Raw genomic sequence first — 14366 nt, 5'->3', positions numbered from 1 at the left:
CAGACATTTGCATCAGAGGAGAGTAAGGAAAGCCACGCAATCACTGTATACAGAAGATGTGGTGGTGATTAAGCCATGATATGGCCTCTAGATGGGACGTGCAAACTAAACACATACTCTGCCTCCATTTTCAGCCAGAGGAAGGAATTGATCAGGGTGACAAAGAGGAGGCAGATAAAAGATTTGAGAATGGAAACAAAAGCAACAGCAGCGGATGTGAAAGCAAAACATGAAGAGCTCATGAACTCCAAACAAAAGGAGCTGGTCATTTCCCTCAGGTAAACTTCAACTCTGATGAGTTTTAATGACCCTGTTAACTCTGGCGTGGAGTTTTATGTGGGAAGAACAGGAATACAGTTCCTATAATGAAGGCAGGCAACAAGGGGATGACTGGGAAGAAGGGACAGCATGCCACAGGGGGTTACCATAAGTGCCAAAGTCAGGTTTGTCAGGATATACAAATTTCTAGTCAAAGGACAGAAATAGATCACATCTGACTGGCTATCTGAAAGGAGTTTACAAACAAGGTTCTTCAGGATCTAATGCTGTTAGCACAAACATCCTGAACATGGCTGGGAAACTTGTGATGATGCAAAGCTGGGAGGTGTTATCAACACAAGAGGAGGATCAAAGTATCATGAGGAAAACCCTCAGGATTAGAAATGTAAACCTGGGAGGAAATGTCTCAAAATGCGTGCAAGAAAGGGATGCTACATGACGGTATCTCGTCTGCTTGAAGACGATCAGCCAGACGCCAGGTGACTACAAGTTCCCAGTGTAACAGTAGACATGGGGAAGACTAGCACCATGCCGTGGTGCATGGAAAAGGTGTTTTCTATGGCAAAATGATGACCTCTCAAGCTGTTCTCTAAGGCCACGATGAACTGCACCTGGAACATGGTGCACAAACATCATCATCCACGTCCCAGACCAATGAACTGAAGTGGGAGCTGGTGCAGAAAAAGCCTGTTAAGGTGATCAGGGAAATGAAGAACATTTCCTGCAAGAAAAGCTTAAAATAACCTGGCTTGTTTAGCACAGCCGCAGGAAAGCAGAGATGGGAAGGGACAGCTCTGCCTGCATACACTGAAGGAATAAACAACAGGGAGGCAAAAGAGCTATTTCAGCTATTTATGTTGGCACAAGATCAAATAAACTATAAGATGGCCAGAAATACATACAGGCTGGCTATTAGAAGAGAGATTTGAACCATTAAAGCAGCCCGGTGGTGGAACAGCTATGGAAGAAGAGCAGTGGGAGCAGAAGCCCCTCCTGCTGTGAGGAGTGAACATTCATGAAAGGGGTCTGTAATGTCAACGCCTATAAAGCAAGGAGATGGAGCCAGAGATCCAAAGGTCCCTCTTCACCCTATCTTCTTTTACGCAGGCATAAAATACATACAAATGAATTTGTGAATGGAAAAGGATCGTCATTAAAAAAACATTTATATAAAATCTTTTTGTGCCCTCGTCTGTAAATAATGATGTAATTTGGCTACCTTGCCATGCTATTTTATCGGAATGAAAAAGTTAACTTACCCACACAGATGCTTGTCCGTTTTAAGCTATTTTTTACCAGCACTAGTGGTTAAGTTACAGTCCTGCCTGCTGCTTGCCTGTGTTGCTACAAGAGGAAGAAATTACATTTTAAATTCACATTCCACTTTCCACATTGCAAGATCTACAAATTAGGGCCCAAATTTTCCAAAGGAGCCATTGGTTTGGTATGCTAAACTTTTAAAAGCTCAGATCCTGATTTCCAGATGTAGAAGTGCCTGCATCACTGCGTGACAGCAGATGCCTTCTTCAGCTGGACCCGGGCTCTTTGAAACAGATACACCCCCAGGGGAAAAAAAAAACATTTAGAAAAACCAAATCAGTAGAGTACTTCTGGAGTCATGGATGCACATTAATAGATTTATCTGGAAAGAGACAAACTCCAAAAGAAATGCTCTAAAAGAAGCTGTGGTGTGCACTTACACCAGCAGGTGCCAGGCTTGCTTTTTTTTCTAACCACTGTTGGTTCTTCAAAGGCTTGATCAGAAGCTCCACCCTACATCCAGTTTATTCCCCCCTTTATTCCCAAACTCCTCACATTTTTGGAGGAGGAGACTTCTGCATGGGACCACTTTGTCAGGGACCCTAAGCTGAAAGATTCTTTCAACTTGTACATTTTTCTTTGATTTTCTACACATGGAGCACACGCTCGGCGAAAGGCTGACAGTCATGCAGTTTTCTGGGGCACCCTTCTGCCATAAACCAGGCACCAAAACATCCGCATTTCTAAGTGATCTTAATTACATTTTGCAGGCTCTGCTTAATGTTTGGCTAACTCTACGTAATCATCTACTCATCCTTCCGTGTCCCAAAGAATGTTTTAAGGAATGATGCAATTGATTTTGCAACCTCTATATTTAGGCGCTGGCACTCTTCAGAGGATTTATCACCTGGGGCTTGCAGCAGCAGGTGCCCAGAAGAAGAAAAAGATGGAGAATAGGGTTAAGAACTGAACTGAAAACGTAATCTTTTGTCTTGCGTTGCTCTGGACTCTGGGAAAACCATGACCTTCCCCAGCAAGTCAAAGAAAAGCAGCCGCTTTCTGTGTACAGAAAGTTCCCATCAGGAACAATGTGTGTTTCTGTCATGTAAGCTGAGGGGTGGGGGGAGGCACACAAATCATGTGTAATAAGAAGATTAAAAGAGATGTTTCCAGCGAGATCAAGTCACAGCAGCTTCCTTGGGTTAAGTGAATGTGCAACTGCATGTGAACATCACCTATTTAAATGGAGAACTCTAAGGAAAGCGTGGGTTGAAGACAGAATCATAGAATCATTTAGGTTGGAAAAGACCCTTAAGATCTTTGAAGATACTCCTGAGCAAGTGTGGAGCAAGGCACTGGAGCGCAGAAGAGCTGTGGGACTTGGACACGGTGACTGTGTTCACTTTGCAGCACTGGTGCTGCAAAGACCAGGTTGAGCGTTATCAGGTAGCATTTCAGCCACCACTCTTGATCATGCCTTGACAAGGTCTGCACTGACTCTGCCTGCACAGAGAGCAGGGATACGCTTTGTACAGCACCAAGATCCAGACCGGCAGCGCTATGTTCATCTGACAAAGGTCAAGGTGGGATCATTGAAACAGCGGGCATACCTCCCTTTCCAAGATTTTTAGCAGTGACTAGTGGTGTAGGATGCTGTCCTTCTGAAGGGAGATGGAGATCAACGTGAAATTCTGTGAAGGAGATTTTTGTGAAGAAAAGGCCCTCAACAGCTTCTGGAAAAAAATCAAAACTTTTCAAGGTATCTTATGCTGGGCATTCTGTAACATCATTTATTTCTAAGAAAAAAAGAAATCAAATCAAACCAAACAAATACTACTACTACTACTACTAACAATAATGTCTTTACTCTAGTTCTCTAGGCCTTCAGGGCTGGAAGGAAGGATCCAGAAATTCCCTCTTTCCCCAGACACTCCTCACTGAACAGCACCAGCCAAAGTGGCTGGGATAAAAGCACGCAGAGAACGGAGTGCAGCTTTGGGGCAGGTTTTTCTCCGAACCGAGAATGACATTCACTAATGCAACCTCTCCTACCTGCCAATAGCCGTCATCATTTGCACATCGGTGATGCTGTCATCGTTGGTTAGGTTTCTTATGACGCCATCCATGAGCTCCAGAGGGACAAACTGGACCACGCTGGCCAAGGCATTGGATGGTGCTTCCTGCTCCTCTGCAAGACATGGACGAGCGCCAGCAGTGAAAATGTCAGTTGCCAGGAAAACCAGGCACATGAGGTCATCTCTCGTCTCTAAAAGCCAAACCATTTCTGCCTCTGTAAATTGGGTGGCTCGTCAGCTGGTGTAAATGAGCAATGTGAAGTCCACACTTAGCAGTGCCAGGAGGACAATTCCCCAAATCCCAGTGTAGCACATAGTGAGGCTGGGTCGTAACAGATGGGCTGCTGCATGAAGCCATACACAGCCCCAAGGGAGGAAGAGATCACAGGCACAACAACGTTCTCAGGCCAACCCTGGGTCCCACATTTCCTCTGCATGCACCGAAAAACCCATCTCCTCATGGGCTTAGGAATAACTGGAGCAGGAGCTCACCCACCAGCAGAGAGCCCAGCCTGGAATCTCCAAAAATCTTCTGTGACCCTCTGCAATAACCTAAAGGCCCCAGAAGTCAGATAAATATCTTCTGTCCCACCTTAAGATACAACCACCCTCCAGAGAGACAGCGGAGCTTCCTGTCTCTAGACTAGTGAGAAATAACTCCTGAACTTTGTCCCTAGCTTCTGGTAGGGAGCAGGCTATGGGGTCCCATCAAGTCAGCCATCAGAGTGACGTTTCTAAAAGCTTTCAAGCCCCACTCTAACCAGCTGCAGATAAGGTGCTCTCCATTAAGCCCAACTGATGCTGGAAAATGCTGAACACACAAACTTACGCTGCAAATATTTCAACCCACTTAACGCCTGTGTACAGACTCTGTGTGCTTTCAGGGGATATTTTTTTCCTAGCTTAAAGCCCTGGGTAACGTTTAGGGATACTTGTTTATTACATTCCAGCTGTGGCTGTATTTATGGAGTGGAGGAGAACCATGCAAGATGTCAAACTAATCAAATTTGACTTCATCAGAGCCAACATTCACATTCCCAGCCTTTTGTTGGGTTTTTTTAATTACCTGTTGAAGAAATGATAGTGAACAGCTCCTTCAAAGAAGGCAGGATGGCTGAGGTCTGAGTCCTCCAGATCCTCTGCAGCAAACTGCTCACTTTGTTCACCTGCTCCAAAAACTGCATGATGTCCTCTTCTCCCTCGGAGATGCACTGGAACTGCCCGATGCACCGGATCAGCTGCTGGCAAAACAAGACCTGGTGTTTGCCGGTGGGGATGCACTGAGGATGCTGGGTTAAGAGTTTGCTGATCTTCGCGCACTGCTTGGGGCTGGGCCTCTCACAGACTTTCCGGAGCACCTCGATCCTCAATAAGCTGAAGATGCTGTTTGCCGATGGGCTTTCCAAGACAAACTGCAGTCCTAACTGGATATAATCAAGTACGTAATGGCTTCTCTTCCCCAGAGGTCCATAGCCTTCCTGGAGGAGACTCAGCAGGAAGCGGACGTTGAAGAACTCCTCAAACTCCTCTGGGTGGTAGTGGCCATAGACCTCCAAAACCTCCTTCCCGATCTCTCTTTTATACTTGGTGTCCCCTGTGAGATAAAGCTTGGTAGACAGCTCCAGCATGGACCAGCACTGCTCACTGTCCATGGGCTGCTTTGCTGCCTCAATGACACGCCTCACAAGCCCTTGCTTCACGTTGTTGGGGTATGAGGACATCACCACAGCTTCCAGTATCTTATCCATCTCTGCTCCCAGCTGCTGAAAGAGAGAAACAGAGCAGCAGATTAGTTCAAGCAGGGTCTGCTGAGCTTTCAAGCCCAACTTGGCACGGAAGGTTAAAGAAGCAGAGCTTGAGAACTGTCCGGGACCACTATGAAGATGACAATTTTTGTGCCGTTTTCATGGTGGCATTCAAAAATAGTTTCCATTCTGGTGCTGTTTGACTGAGACTGAAGCCCCCAAACTGAATGAGCACACAAAAGTACAGAACATCTTTGGACTAGTCACACATATGAGTGTTTTGTCTTGTAAACAACCAACTACAATCTTATACTTGACCCTAGGGATGGGTGAGCTCCCCCTCCTTGATGGGTTCAGCAACTCAAGATGGTGCCCCACGTTTCCCAAAATCCAATCCCTGCTGGAGACAGCCTGCCATAGACCCAGGGAGGGGCTGAGTAGGGAATTAGGGGAGCCAAGGTCTTCCACTGGTGTCTGCTGGCTCAGGTGTCCTCAAGAGGCAAAGACACTCCCAATGATTGTCTTCACATTCAGGGAAGGAGAGAAAAGCCTTGGGAAGCAGAGATGGCATTGCAGCCTCTCCCTGTGCCATAGCAGTGGGGTACGTTCGACATTTATGCTGCGCTGCCAGCCACTCCAGCTGAGTGGTGCAGTCTTGGCTGCTCCCCAAGGACCTTGCTGCATTTGTATGCAGGACCAAAGTGAGAGGGGAGAGAAACTGCAGAGTCAGGCAAAGTCTCCCATTCGTCACGGCCCAAATTCACCAGCAACGAAGTGTTAGAGGAGAAAGTGCTTAAAAAACCCCAAAGGATTTCCCTGGAAATGCTCAGAACAACATTTATAACCAGGTGTCAGGTGCACTACTGCACAAGAAACCCTGTTACAGAGTGATAAAATTAGATAGCCAGGATTTCCTAAAACATGTTACAGGGACTATATAAAGACTCACCCACAGCAGGTCCCCCCAGTGCGATGTGCTGCACAAATACATGTTTGGAGAACATCCCTTCCTGCCCATAGCCTGAAACGATCCATGTGGGAGAGAGAACATCTTTGTTACCTAAATGAGGAATCAAGGCAGTACAGATCCATCCAGGCTCATGTGTGTCTGACCAGAAGACTAATCACCACCGTTTGGTTCCTCAGTTTCCTAATCTGAGAAACGAGGACAACGTGCAGCAATTCCTAGTGGGGTTGGCTGGAACTTCCTTCGTTAGTGCTTAGAAAGCATTTGAAGCTTTTCAAGTGGGTAGTGTTATATTAACAAAAAAAATGTATGCACAGGTAGTATGTACTCCAGGTATGTTTTTCACAGATAACATCCAGAAGGGACCTCAGACGATGCCCTCCAAGGACCATCTCATCCCTGGAGTAAGCCAGAATGTACCTTCTCTCCTGGTAGACAGCTGCTTGCATGGGGAAAACCCATGCCAGATACAAACCTCAAGTTCTGGCTCACAGCAGCTTGGCTGGGAAGCCTTCTCACTTGACCAAAATCTACCTCTTCCCACCACTGCTTCCCCCACAATCTCACAGGATGAAAACAACCATGATATATGCATGGCCACCTCCCCATCCAGCGATGATGGCAGCCTAGGCTGCAATGTCTTTCCAGGCACCACGATGGCCTTTCTGCCCCCTGCCTGTTGACTCATAAGGTCCTCTGTTCCTGTGCTGGATTTATTTTTCCCCATCAAGCATCACTGCTGCTTTCCCTGCAACAAGCTATGGCAGAGCTGATGCTCCTCACTGGACTCTTGAGGGACCAGCATACAATAAACCAGTGACAAATGAGGACAAGGTAAGAAGAGAGAATAAAAGCCCACAGGTAATGTATTTTCACCGCAAACTGAGGGTACCACAGTGACAGCAAAGGCTAAAAGCCAACCTGGAGAGCAGATGGGGCTTGCAGACAGACCAGAAATCAGGAGGAGCAGTTGTCCTAGCTGTAGGTCAGTGGTCATCTTGGCCATACAGACACTGGCACAGACCTGCAGTCAAGCTGGTACCCCCTTCACCTCCTCTCTACAGCTTCACAGCCTGAACCATGACACCCCAAACATCTGGCAGATAGATAAGTTACCAGGAAGAGACAGGAGGATCTACAGTGCTCACTCGTTGCGTCTCACCAGTACGTGATTACTTCCCTGGAGCAATCCATGTGGAGTGTGGCACAGCACTGTGGAAACATCACACAGGCAGGACGACCAAATCATGGCCACAGACCTTTTAGATCTAACCCCACAAATCACACAGTCCACAGCCCACCAGTGTATGCGGTGTTGGGTGGCTCCCTGCCCCTCTTGGCGGTGATGGTGGTCCACTGCTGTTCCCAGTATGACTGGGCTTTTAGCCACTTCAGCATTGCCAAACTCCACCCAGATTTTCCATGCAAAGAGTCTACCTCTGCCTGAATTTTGAGATGAACTTGCAGTTTACATACTGAAAGGGCTTGGTTCTTTCTCAGGCTGATCACAGAAGGGGACATGAAGATGGATCACCCCAGGCTTGCTGCCTCTCCAGGTCTCATCTAACATACTGTGGCGGGGACAAGGCTGAAACCAACTCCCCATGTAGTCAACAGATGAACAAGTGCCAATGGAGAGTATCCAAGGACTGTAAAGGCAAAGCATCTTCCTCATCGAGAAACGTTGTAGTGTCTGATACTGACATTAGGACCTCAAAGACCCACAGGGAGAACCACCTGAGTTGAGCTTGTGGTGGAGGGTCCATGCTGTCCTCACCAACGAAGGACTTTTCAGTACAAGGCTGCGCTGCAGCTAACACAGTCCCACTTACATCTGTCCAGCTGCCCCGGTGCCAGCAGGAGGGAACACACAGCCCATGTTTCTGTTCTGTATCGGGGTATGCTAAGCTGCTCCCTGGGCATGGGCCAGACAAAGCCAGGGTAGAGGATGTTAGCCAGGGAGCCCCTAAGGAGTCATTTACAATATATACGACAATCTTAGAACGATATTAAAACAGCACTCATGTTGCTTTGTAATACATAACAATAAATATTGCAGTCTCAAAACGACGCTAAAAAAGCGTTCTACACTAAAAGATCATTCACGTTCCAAAGGTTAGGAATTAAGATGGCTAATTCCACCCCAGCACAGCCCCAGACGCTTCCAGAGAGGTATTATGGAAAGGATCTCATATTAACTTTTTTTTTTCCCCATGCCAGGACCTGCCTGGAGAATGAATCAGGGTTTGCAGTGAAGGAGACTGTTGCCTGTAAGATCACTGTCTCGTTTGTTGTGGAAATTGGAATTGTGTCATAAATAACCCAGGGAGCTGCAGGAGAGGGAAGGGCAGTTCCATTGCTGGGCAGCCAAATGCTGCCTTGGAGACCTGATCCCTGGCTCTCTGTTTAATACTCAGATAAAGAGACTAAATGCTCAGATAATCAGGCTTCTATAATGAGTCCTCCTGAAGTGGGACAACCTTTCTGCACTTCATCTTCCTCACTGGCAGTAAGAAGTCACAGACAAGTTGGGAGGATCAGCTCATTCCTGCTGGTGAAGAGAACCAAGTTCCTGGAGCACACAAGGATGCTGCAGAAGGTCAAAGTGTTAATTATTAATCTGCAGAACTGCTTTGAGGTTCCCATCTGTTCTGTAGCTCACATAAAACAGAAAGTACACAATATGAGCTTTGCAGCGAAACAGAAAAATATGCCACGAAATGGCAAAACTGTTCTGCTCCCCTGGTGGACAGCTGGCAGGAGCAACGTGGGTAAAATCACAGAACCAGGAGGGAAGGGACCTTGGGAGGTCTCTAGTCCAACCCTTGCACAAAGCTGAAATCAAACCAAGCTGCTCAGGGCTTTGTCTGTTTAGACCTTAAAAACATCCCAGGATGGAGATCATGCAACCACCCTGGGCCATCTGCCCCAGTGCCTAATCAGCTCATAGTGGGAAGTTTTTCCTTATTTCCATTTGGAAGCCCTTGTTTCAATTTACGTCTGTTTCTTCTCACTCTCCTGCCATGCCATGCACTGCTGTGAAAAGCCTGGCTCTACCTCCTGAATAATGTCCTTGTAGGCATGGGGGGGTGGGGTTGGGGGTGTGTGTGCTGCTGCTACCAGCCAGTCCCCAGCCTTCACCAGTGCAAGGGCTTAGTCCACACTGGGTTAGTCCATCCCACGTCCATCCCTGCTCGGTGAGCCCATCCCAAGTGCAGGACTTTGTCTTTGTCCTTGTTGAATTCTACAAGGTTCTTGTCAGCCCCAGCCTGTCCTGGTCCTCCTCTATGGCAGCCCTGCCCTCAAGCGTATTGACTGTTCCCCCAAGTTTGGAGTCACTCACAAATGCGATGAGGTGAATTCCATCTCCTCCTCCAGGTTGTTGATAAAAATATTAAAAAGGGAAAGTTCCAGGATAGTTCCAGCCCATTTCCTACCCAAGTAGAAGTCCACCCATCTAGACTGCAGGTTTTTTTGTGTCTTTGATACACGGATGCTGCAGGACATCATCTCAAAAGCCTTACTGAAGTCAAAGAAGACAAAATCCACAGTCTCCCTTCATCCACAGATCTACCAGTCCATCCTTAAAGGCCATCACATAGATCAAGCATGATTCACCTTTGGTAAGTGAATGCTGATCATTCCCAGTCACCTCCTCCTTCATGTGCCCACACACAGCTTCCAAGAGGATGTGCTCTATGATTATCCCAAGAACCAAAGGGAGGTCAACAGAAGTAGGTTCTCAGATAACCCTTCCTGATTTTCTGAAGATGTGCTAGAGAGGGAGATGTGCTTTGAAAGAGGGAGGGATGTCTTCCGTCTCATCCTTGTCACGCAGATGTTCAGACCTACAAAACTGTCCTGAGGACACTCTCTGTTCCACCTGGCAGATCAACAGGTGTTGATGGCATTGGGTACCACACGCTCCATTCGCAAACACACACCAGGGTCCACAGTGCTTTTGCCCCTGCCCCCTCAAAATAAAAGGGTGCTGTGAAAAAGAGTAGCCCTGGCTCCAGACTTGAATTCCATCTAAAGCCACAAATAAAATGAAGTATTTCATCAACATTTGCAATAGGTGTTGCTGACCATGAGATGTGTCCCTGCAAGGACAGATACCCAACCATGCTCTAGAAAGCAAAGTGGGAAAGGAGATTTAAGCAAAAAAGCAGCATCGACCAGCTTGGCTTCACTCTCCAGACAAAGTAAACTGAAAAAAAAAAAGCCAAACCCTGGCCTCAAGATGAAAAGTCACCTTGGGCTTTGCTTGGCTCTAATCTTCATAATCTGTACTGTTCAGAGGCATCCTTAAATTTTTCTTCTGTCTGTGTCTTTTCCTTAATTAGGATTCATTTCAATTGAAGTTTCTCCAATTACTTCTAAATCAGTTCATTCCCCTGTCCCTGCCAGCAGCAGATTTCCTGCAAAGGCTCCTTAGTATACTTTTCCAGAATGCAATATCAGTTCCCACACCCCAAATCTTACAAAGCTCTGAAAACATAGACCTGAGATGTATCTTACCTTTAGGAAATCCTGGCAATAAATTCAGCACATTTCCTACAACAGTATCACATACTGTTTGATGAATACCACTAAGGGAGAAAAAAATCCCACCATCCAAACACAGACTGATAAATGACATAATTTGCTTCTTACAAAGAAAAAGAAATCGTGATGTACTTCCCTGAATTCTCTGGAGATTTTGAAGTAGAGAAACCAGATTCACCTTTTATTGTCCTTAAGTCCTGCTGAAATGGTTCCTTTCATGTCAGCCAAGACATTACTGTTATTCTTGCTGCATCCTCCAGGCAGCCAGGCAATTAGGGCTCAATCCTGCAGCATGCTGAGCTGCTGCAGGGTGGAAGGGAGCGCAACCCGTGCCTTGCTAGAGCACAAAATACTGCGCAAAAAATACTGTATTCTCTAAAATTTCTACAAAATTTGCCATTTGGCATACTTCTTCAAAGGACCAGCCCTTGCTGTATCACAGCTCTCTAGATCTGTCTTCCAGGAACATCAAAGGAATTGTGTCCTAATGATTATTACTTTTTTTGCAGGGAACAAATGTTCTTTTAATTCATAGGCAAAGGGGATTTTTTTTTTTTTTTTTTGGTCCAAAGTACCTACCTGCTCACCCAGCCAAGAAGGGGAAATTACAGCCTGCAGCTCATCATTACCACATCCGATCGATACAGCCTGACCCGCAGGTATTGGACAGTCACAGTCATCCTTATCACTCCCCTATGACTGTTTTTCTAAAAGGCTCAAAAGCCCTCTAAATAACTAGGAAGAAACAGCAATTTCCCTACAGAGTTGGAAATCATCAAACAAAGGCCAGTGCTGGGCCCTCACCCATGTACTGCACCTCCTGCCGCTGCCTCCCCGTGATCTAGTGTAACTTATACATCTGGTTATACTCTTCATTTCGTTGAGATCTAGTTCTTCTGACTGAATAACCTTAATTAATGTCAGCGATGTGATTCCATTCCAATGATCTTCTGTGCATGCATCAAGCAGTCGCAGCAATTTAATGCTCTGGTTTCTATCTTGAGTCCTCCCAATGACACAATTGCTGCTTCTCCCTTTACTCCTCTCTTAATTATTTCACATCCAGCTATTCTTTATTCTCTGAAGCCTCAGCCTCCCTTATATGTTATTTGCACCATAATAATGCCTGGAGGCTTCAACTGAAATAGAGCCCGCTGGCCTACAAACGGCATCTGTGGGAATACACACAAGGGAGTAACTCTCTCACTTAAGCGACACAGCAGACATCATTCACGCTGCTGCAGCCGTACGAAATACCGAGGCACATCCAAGCCAAACCATTTGCTCAAGGAGATGCAATAGGTCATGGCAGAGCCAGCAGCCAAACCTGCAAATATATTAACAGCAATGCTCCACCTCACTTTGCTCGCTTCAGCTGCTATCCCAGTTGCACCCAGGCAAGCGCCATGGCAGAGCAGAGGATCAGGTCTGTTTTCACGAGATCTGGGCAGAAACTCAGAGCAAATAAATGCAGAAAAATCCAGTTAAATACCCCTTTGGAATCAGAAGTGATACCCTACCCCTCTGCAGTCGTAAGAGGGAAAAACTGCCAGCACAGAAGCCCAGCCAAATTTTTTTGCATGTAATTATAATCCGCCTTTCTACATTCACCTTCTTTTTTCAAGGAGATCACATATTCTTCGCTCTCTGTCCCAAACTGCTTTCCAGTGACAGATTGCGCTTGTGTTGCACGTCTCCTACTCACTAGAGCTAATTACTCCTGGCTGGCAAGGCTCTTCGTGCTTTCCTGTCCTCTGCTGCGCTGAATCAGAACCGCCCTTTAGTACCACCCCGATGGAGATCCCCCTCCAGCCACGGGCAGCAGCAGATTTGGAGCAGGAGGTTGTCCCCACGCTCTGCAGGATCTTCCACCCTGCTCAGCAGCTTTCTGTCCCCTCTGGAGAGTGAAGATTTATTTGCTCATCACCACCCAGCTGGACTGTTGCATTTTGTGTGGCTTTGCTGTACATCAGGAGCTCCACCCTGGGAACAGCGTGTTTCTCTCCTGTGGCCTCACAACTTTTCTAAGGGTTCCCTAAAAAGTAACTAACCAAAAGACACCGACTTGCAATCAGCCTAAATTTACCATGTAGTAGTCCCTTCCTTTACTAAAATCTGTTGATGTTTTTGACCCACAGACCACTGCAGACCCTTTTCCTTTCTTCTGCTGTACCACAGATGTAAGCAGTCCTTTTTCCTCTAAAACATTATAGGTATGTTCGACCGTACCATACAATTCCATCGGTCATCTCCAAGTAACCTACCACGGCCTTAATTCATGGACAACAGTGCTGGGCTGGCTGCCCCACCTGACCCCATCTATCTTAGCTACCCTGCTTTCTTATTTATTTCTCCAGTGCTTCTTCTTTGATCCCTTTGGTGCACACAGATCCCCCAGTCTCTTCTCTTGCTCTGTGTTTTTTGCTGTTAGGCACCCAGTCATTTAAAAAAAAAAAAAAAAAAAAGGCTTTGGCTGGATGTCAAAGCGATCAGTGCAGTAATATCAAATAAACCCCAAGGCTCTAAAAATCCCCTCTTTCTCCAGATGACTCCTCGCAGCTCCTTTCCTCCCCTCAGGTCAACAGCTACACACACGTATCTCTAATACCTACCTGTATCCTTTCCTAATAAAGCATCTCAGAACCATCGCTAGCATATTATCAGCTGTCCTGGTATGGATGCAGAAAGCAAGACACAAGGAATTCAATTCCTCTCTCCCATTGCCTTGAAAACCAGCAGCAGAGAAAGGCACGTAAGGCAGGACTTGCTCTACCCACCAGACCCACAGTGACAAACCGCTGGCTCTGTGGCTAAGCCCAGCACCAACCACAGACAAAAATAACCCACCCCGCTTGCTTTTCAATTTTCCAAATATATTTCGCATTGGATGCCAAAAAGCTTTGTCCTGCCCACGCTAGGTAAGTTTTTCCCAGGATGGTCACTCCTCCTCACATTCCCCAGATGAAGATATCTTCCGTTTCTTCCCCCAAAAGCTTTCTGCTCTCCTCCTTAGCAGAGCTCTCAGCCAAGGCTGTGCTACCCTACTTTCATGGGGCTTTACACTAGGAGCGCCCAGATCCCGCACTGACCTTCAGACCAACGTCCTTCCTATCATCCTCCCTGGAGACTGTAAATACATCTACTCCGGAAAGCTGGTTGTTTTCTCGAAGGTATTTATAGCATTAACATCCCTCGCCTTTCTTCAGATTTCTGTCTGCTTTTGTCTGTGTATAGAAATTAAACCCCTGGATATAGCCCAAGGAAAAAGCATGCCCTGTTCACCAAAGCATATTGGACCAAGGGCCGACACTGTTGATGCTGGCTGGGATTCATCAGATGCTGCCTGACTGCTTGGAGATACAGAGATCTCCAATTTATTGGTGGTGCCTTCAGGAAAAATGACACTCATCTGAGACTTCGGATTCCCTCCAGCCCCTAACACATTTGACTTTACATCAGCACCAATCCAGAAACCAGGAAGATGGCGTGGGA

At 46.5% G+C, this 14366-nt stretch overlaps 1 protein-coding gene across 3 annotated transcripts in view; it reads right to left on the bottom strand.

Moving 5' to 3' along the window:
* USP35 (ubiquitin specific peptidase 35) overlaps window positions 1-14366 on the bottom strand; it is a 30070-nt gene that overhangs the window by 12867 nt on the left and 2837 nt on the right. For 2 of the 3 annotated variants that reach the window (XM_040583582.1, XM_040583584.1), the window contains exons 2-3: window positions 4681-5377; window positions 3592-3727 (exon numbers count right to left, since the gene is read on the bottom strand). In XM_040583582.1, coding sequence (XP_040439516.1) covers window positions 3592-3727; window positions 4681-5362 — 818 coding nt within the window. In that variant the 5' untranslated portion in view covers window positions 5363-5377. The remainder of the gene's footprint in view (window positions 1-3591; window positions 3728-4680; window positions 5378-14366) is intronic. The other variant, XM_040583581.1, reaches the window with a different exon arrangement.

The sequence above is a fragment of the Falco naumanni genome, chromosome 2 (assembly GCF_017639655.2).
Source record: "Falco naumanni isolate bFalNau1 chromosome 2, bFalNau1.pat, whole genome shotgun sequence".
In the NCBI taxonomy this organism is placed as follows: domain Eukaryota; kingdom Metazoa; phylum Chordata; class Aves; order Falconiformes; family Falconidae; genus Falco; species Falco naumanni.
The sequence above is the reverse complement of the archived record's forward strand: the minus strand, read 5'-3'. Positions and strand labels throughout refer to the sequence as shown.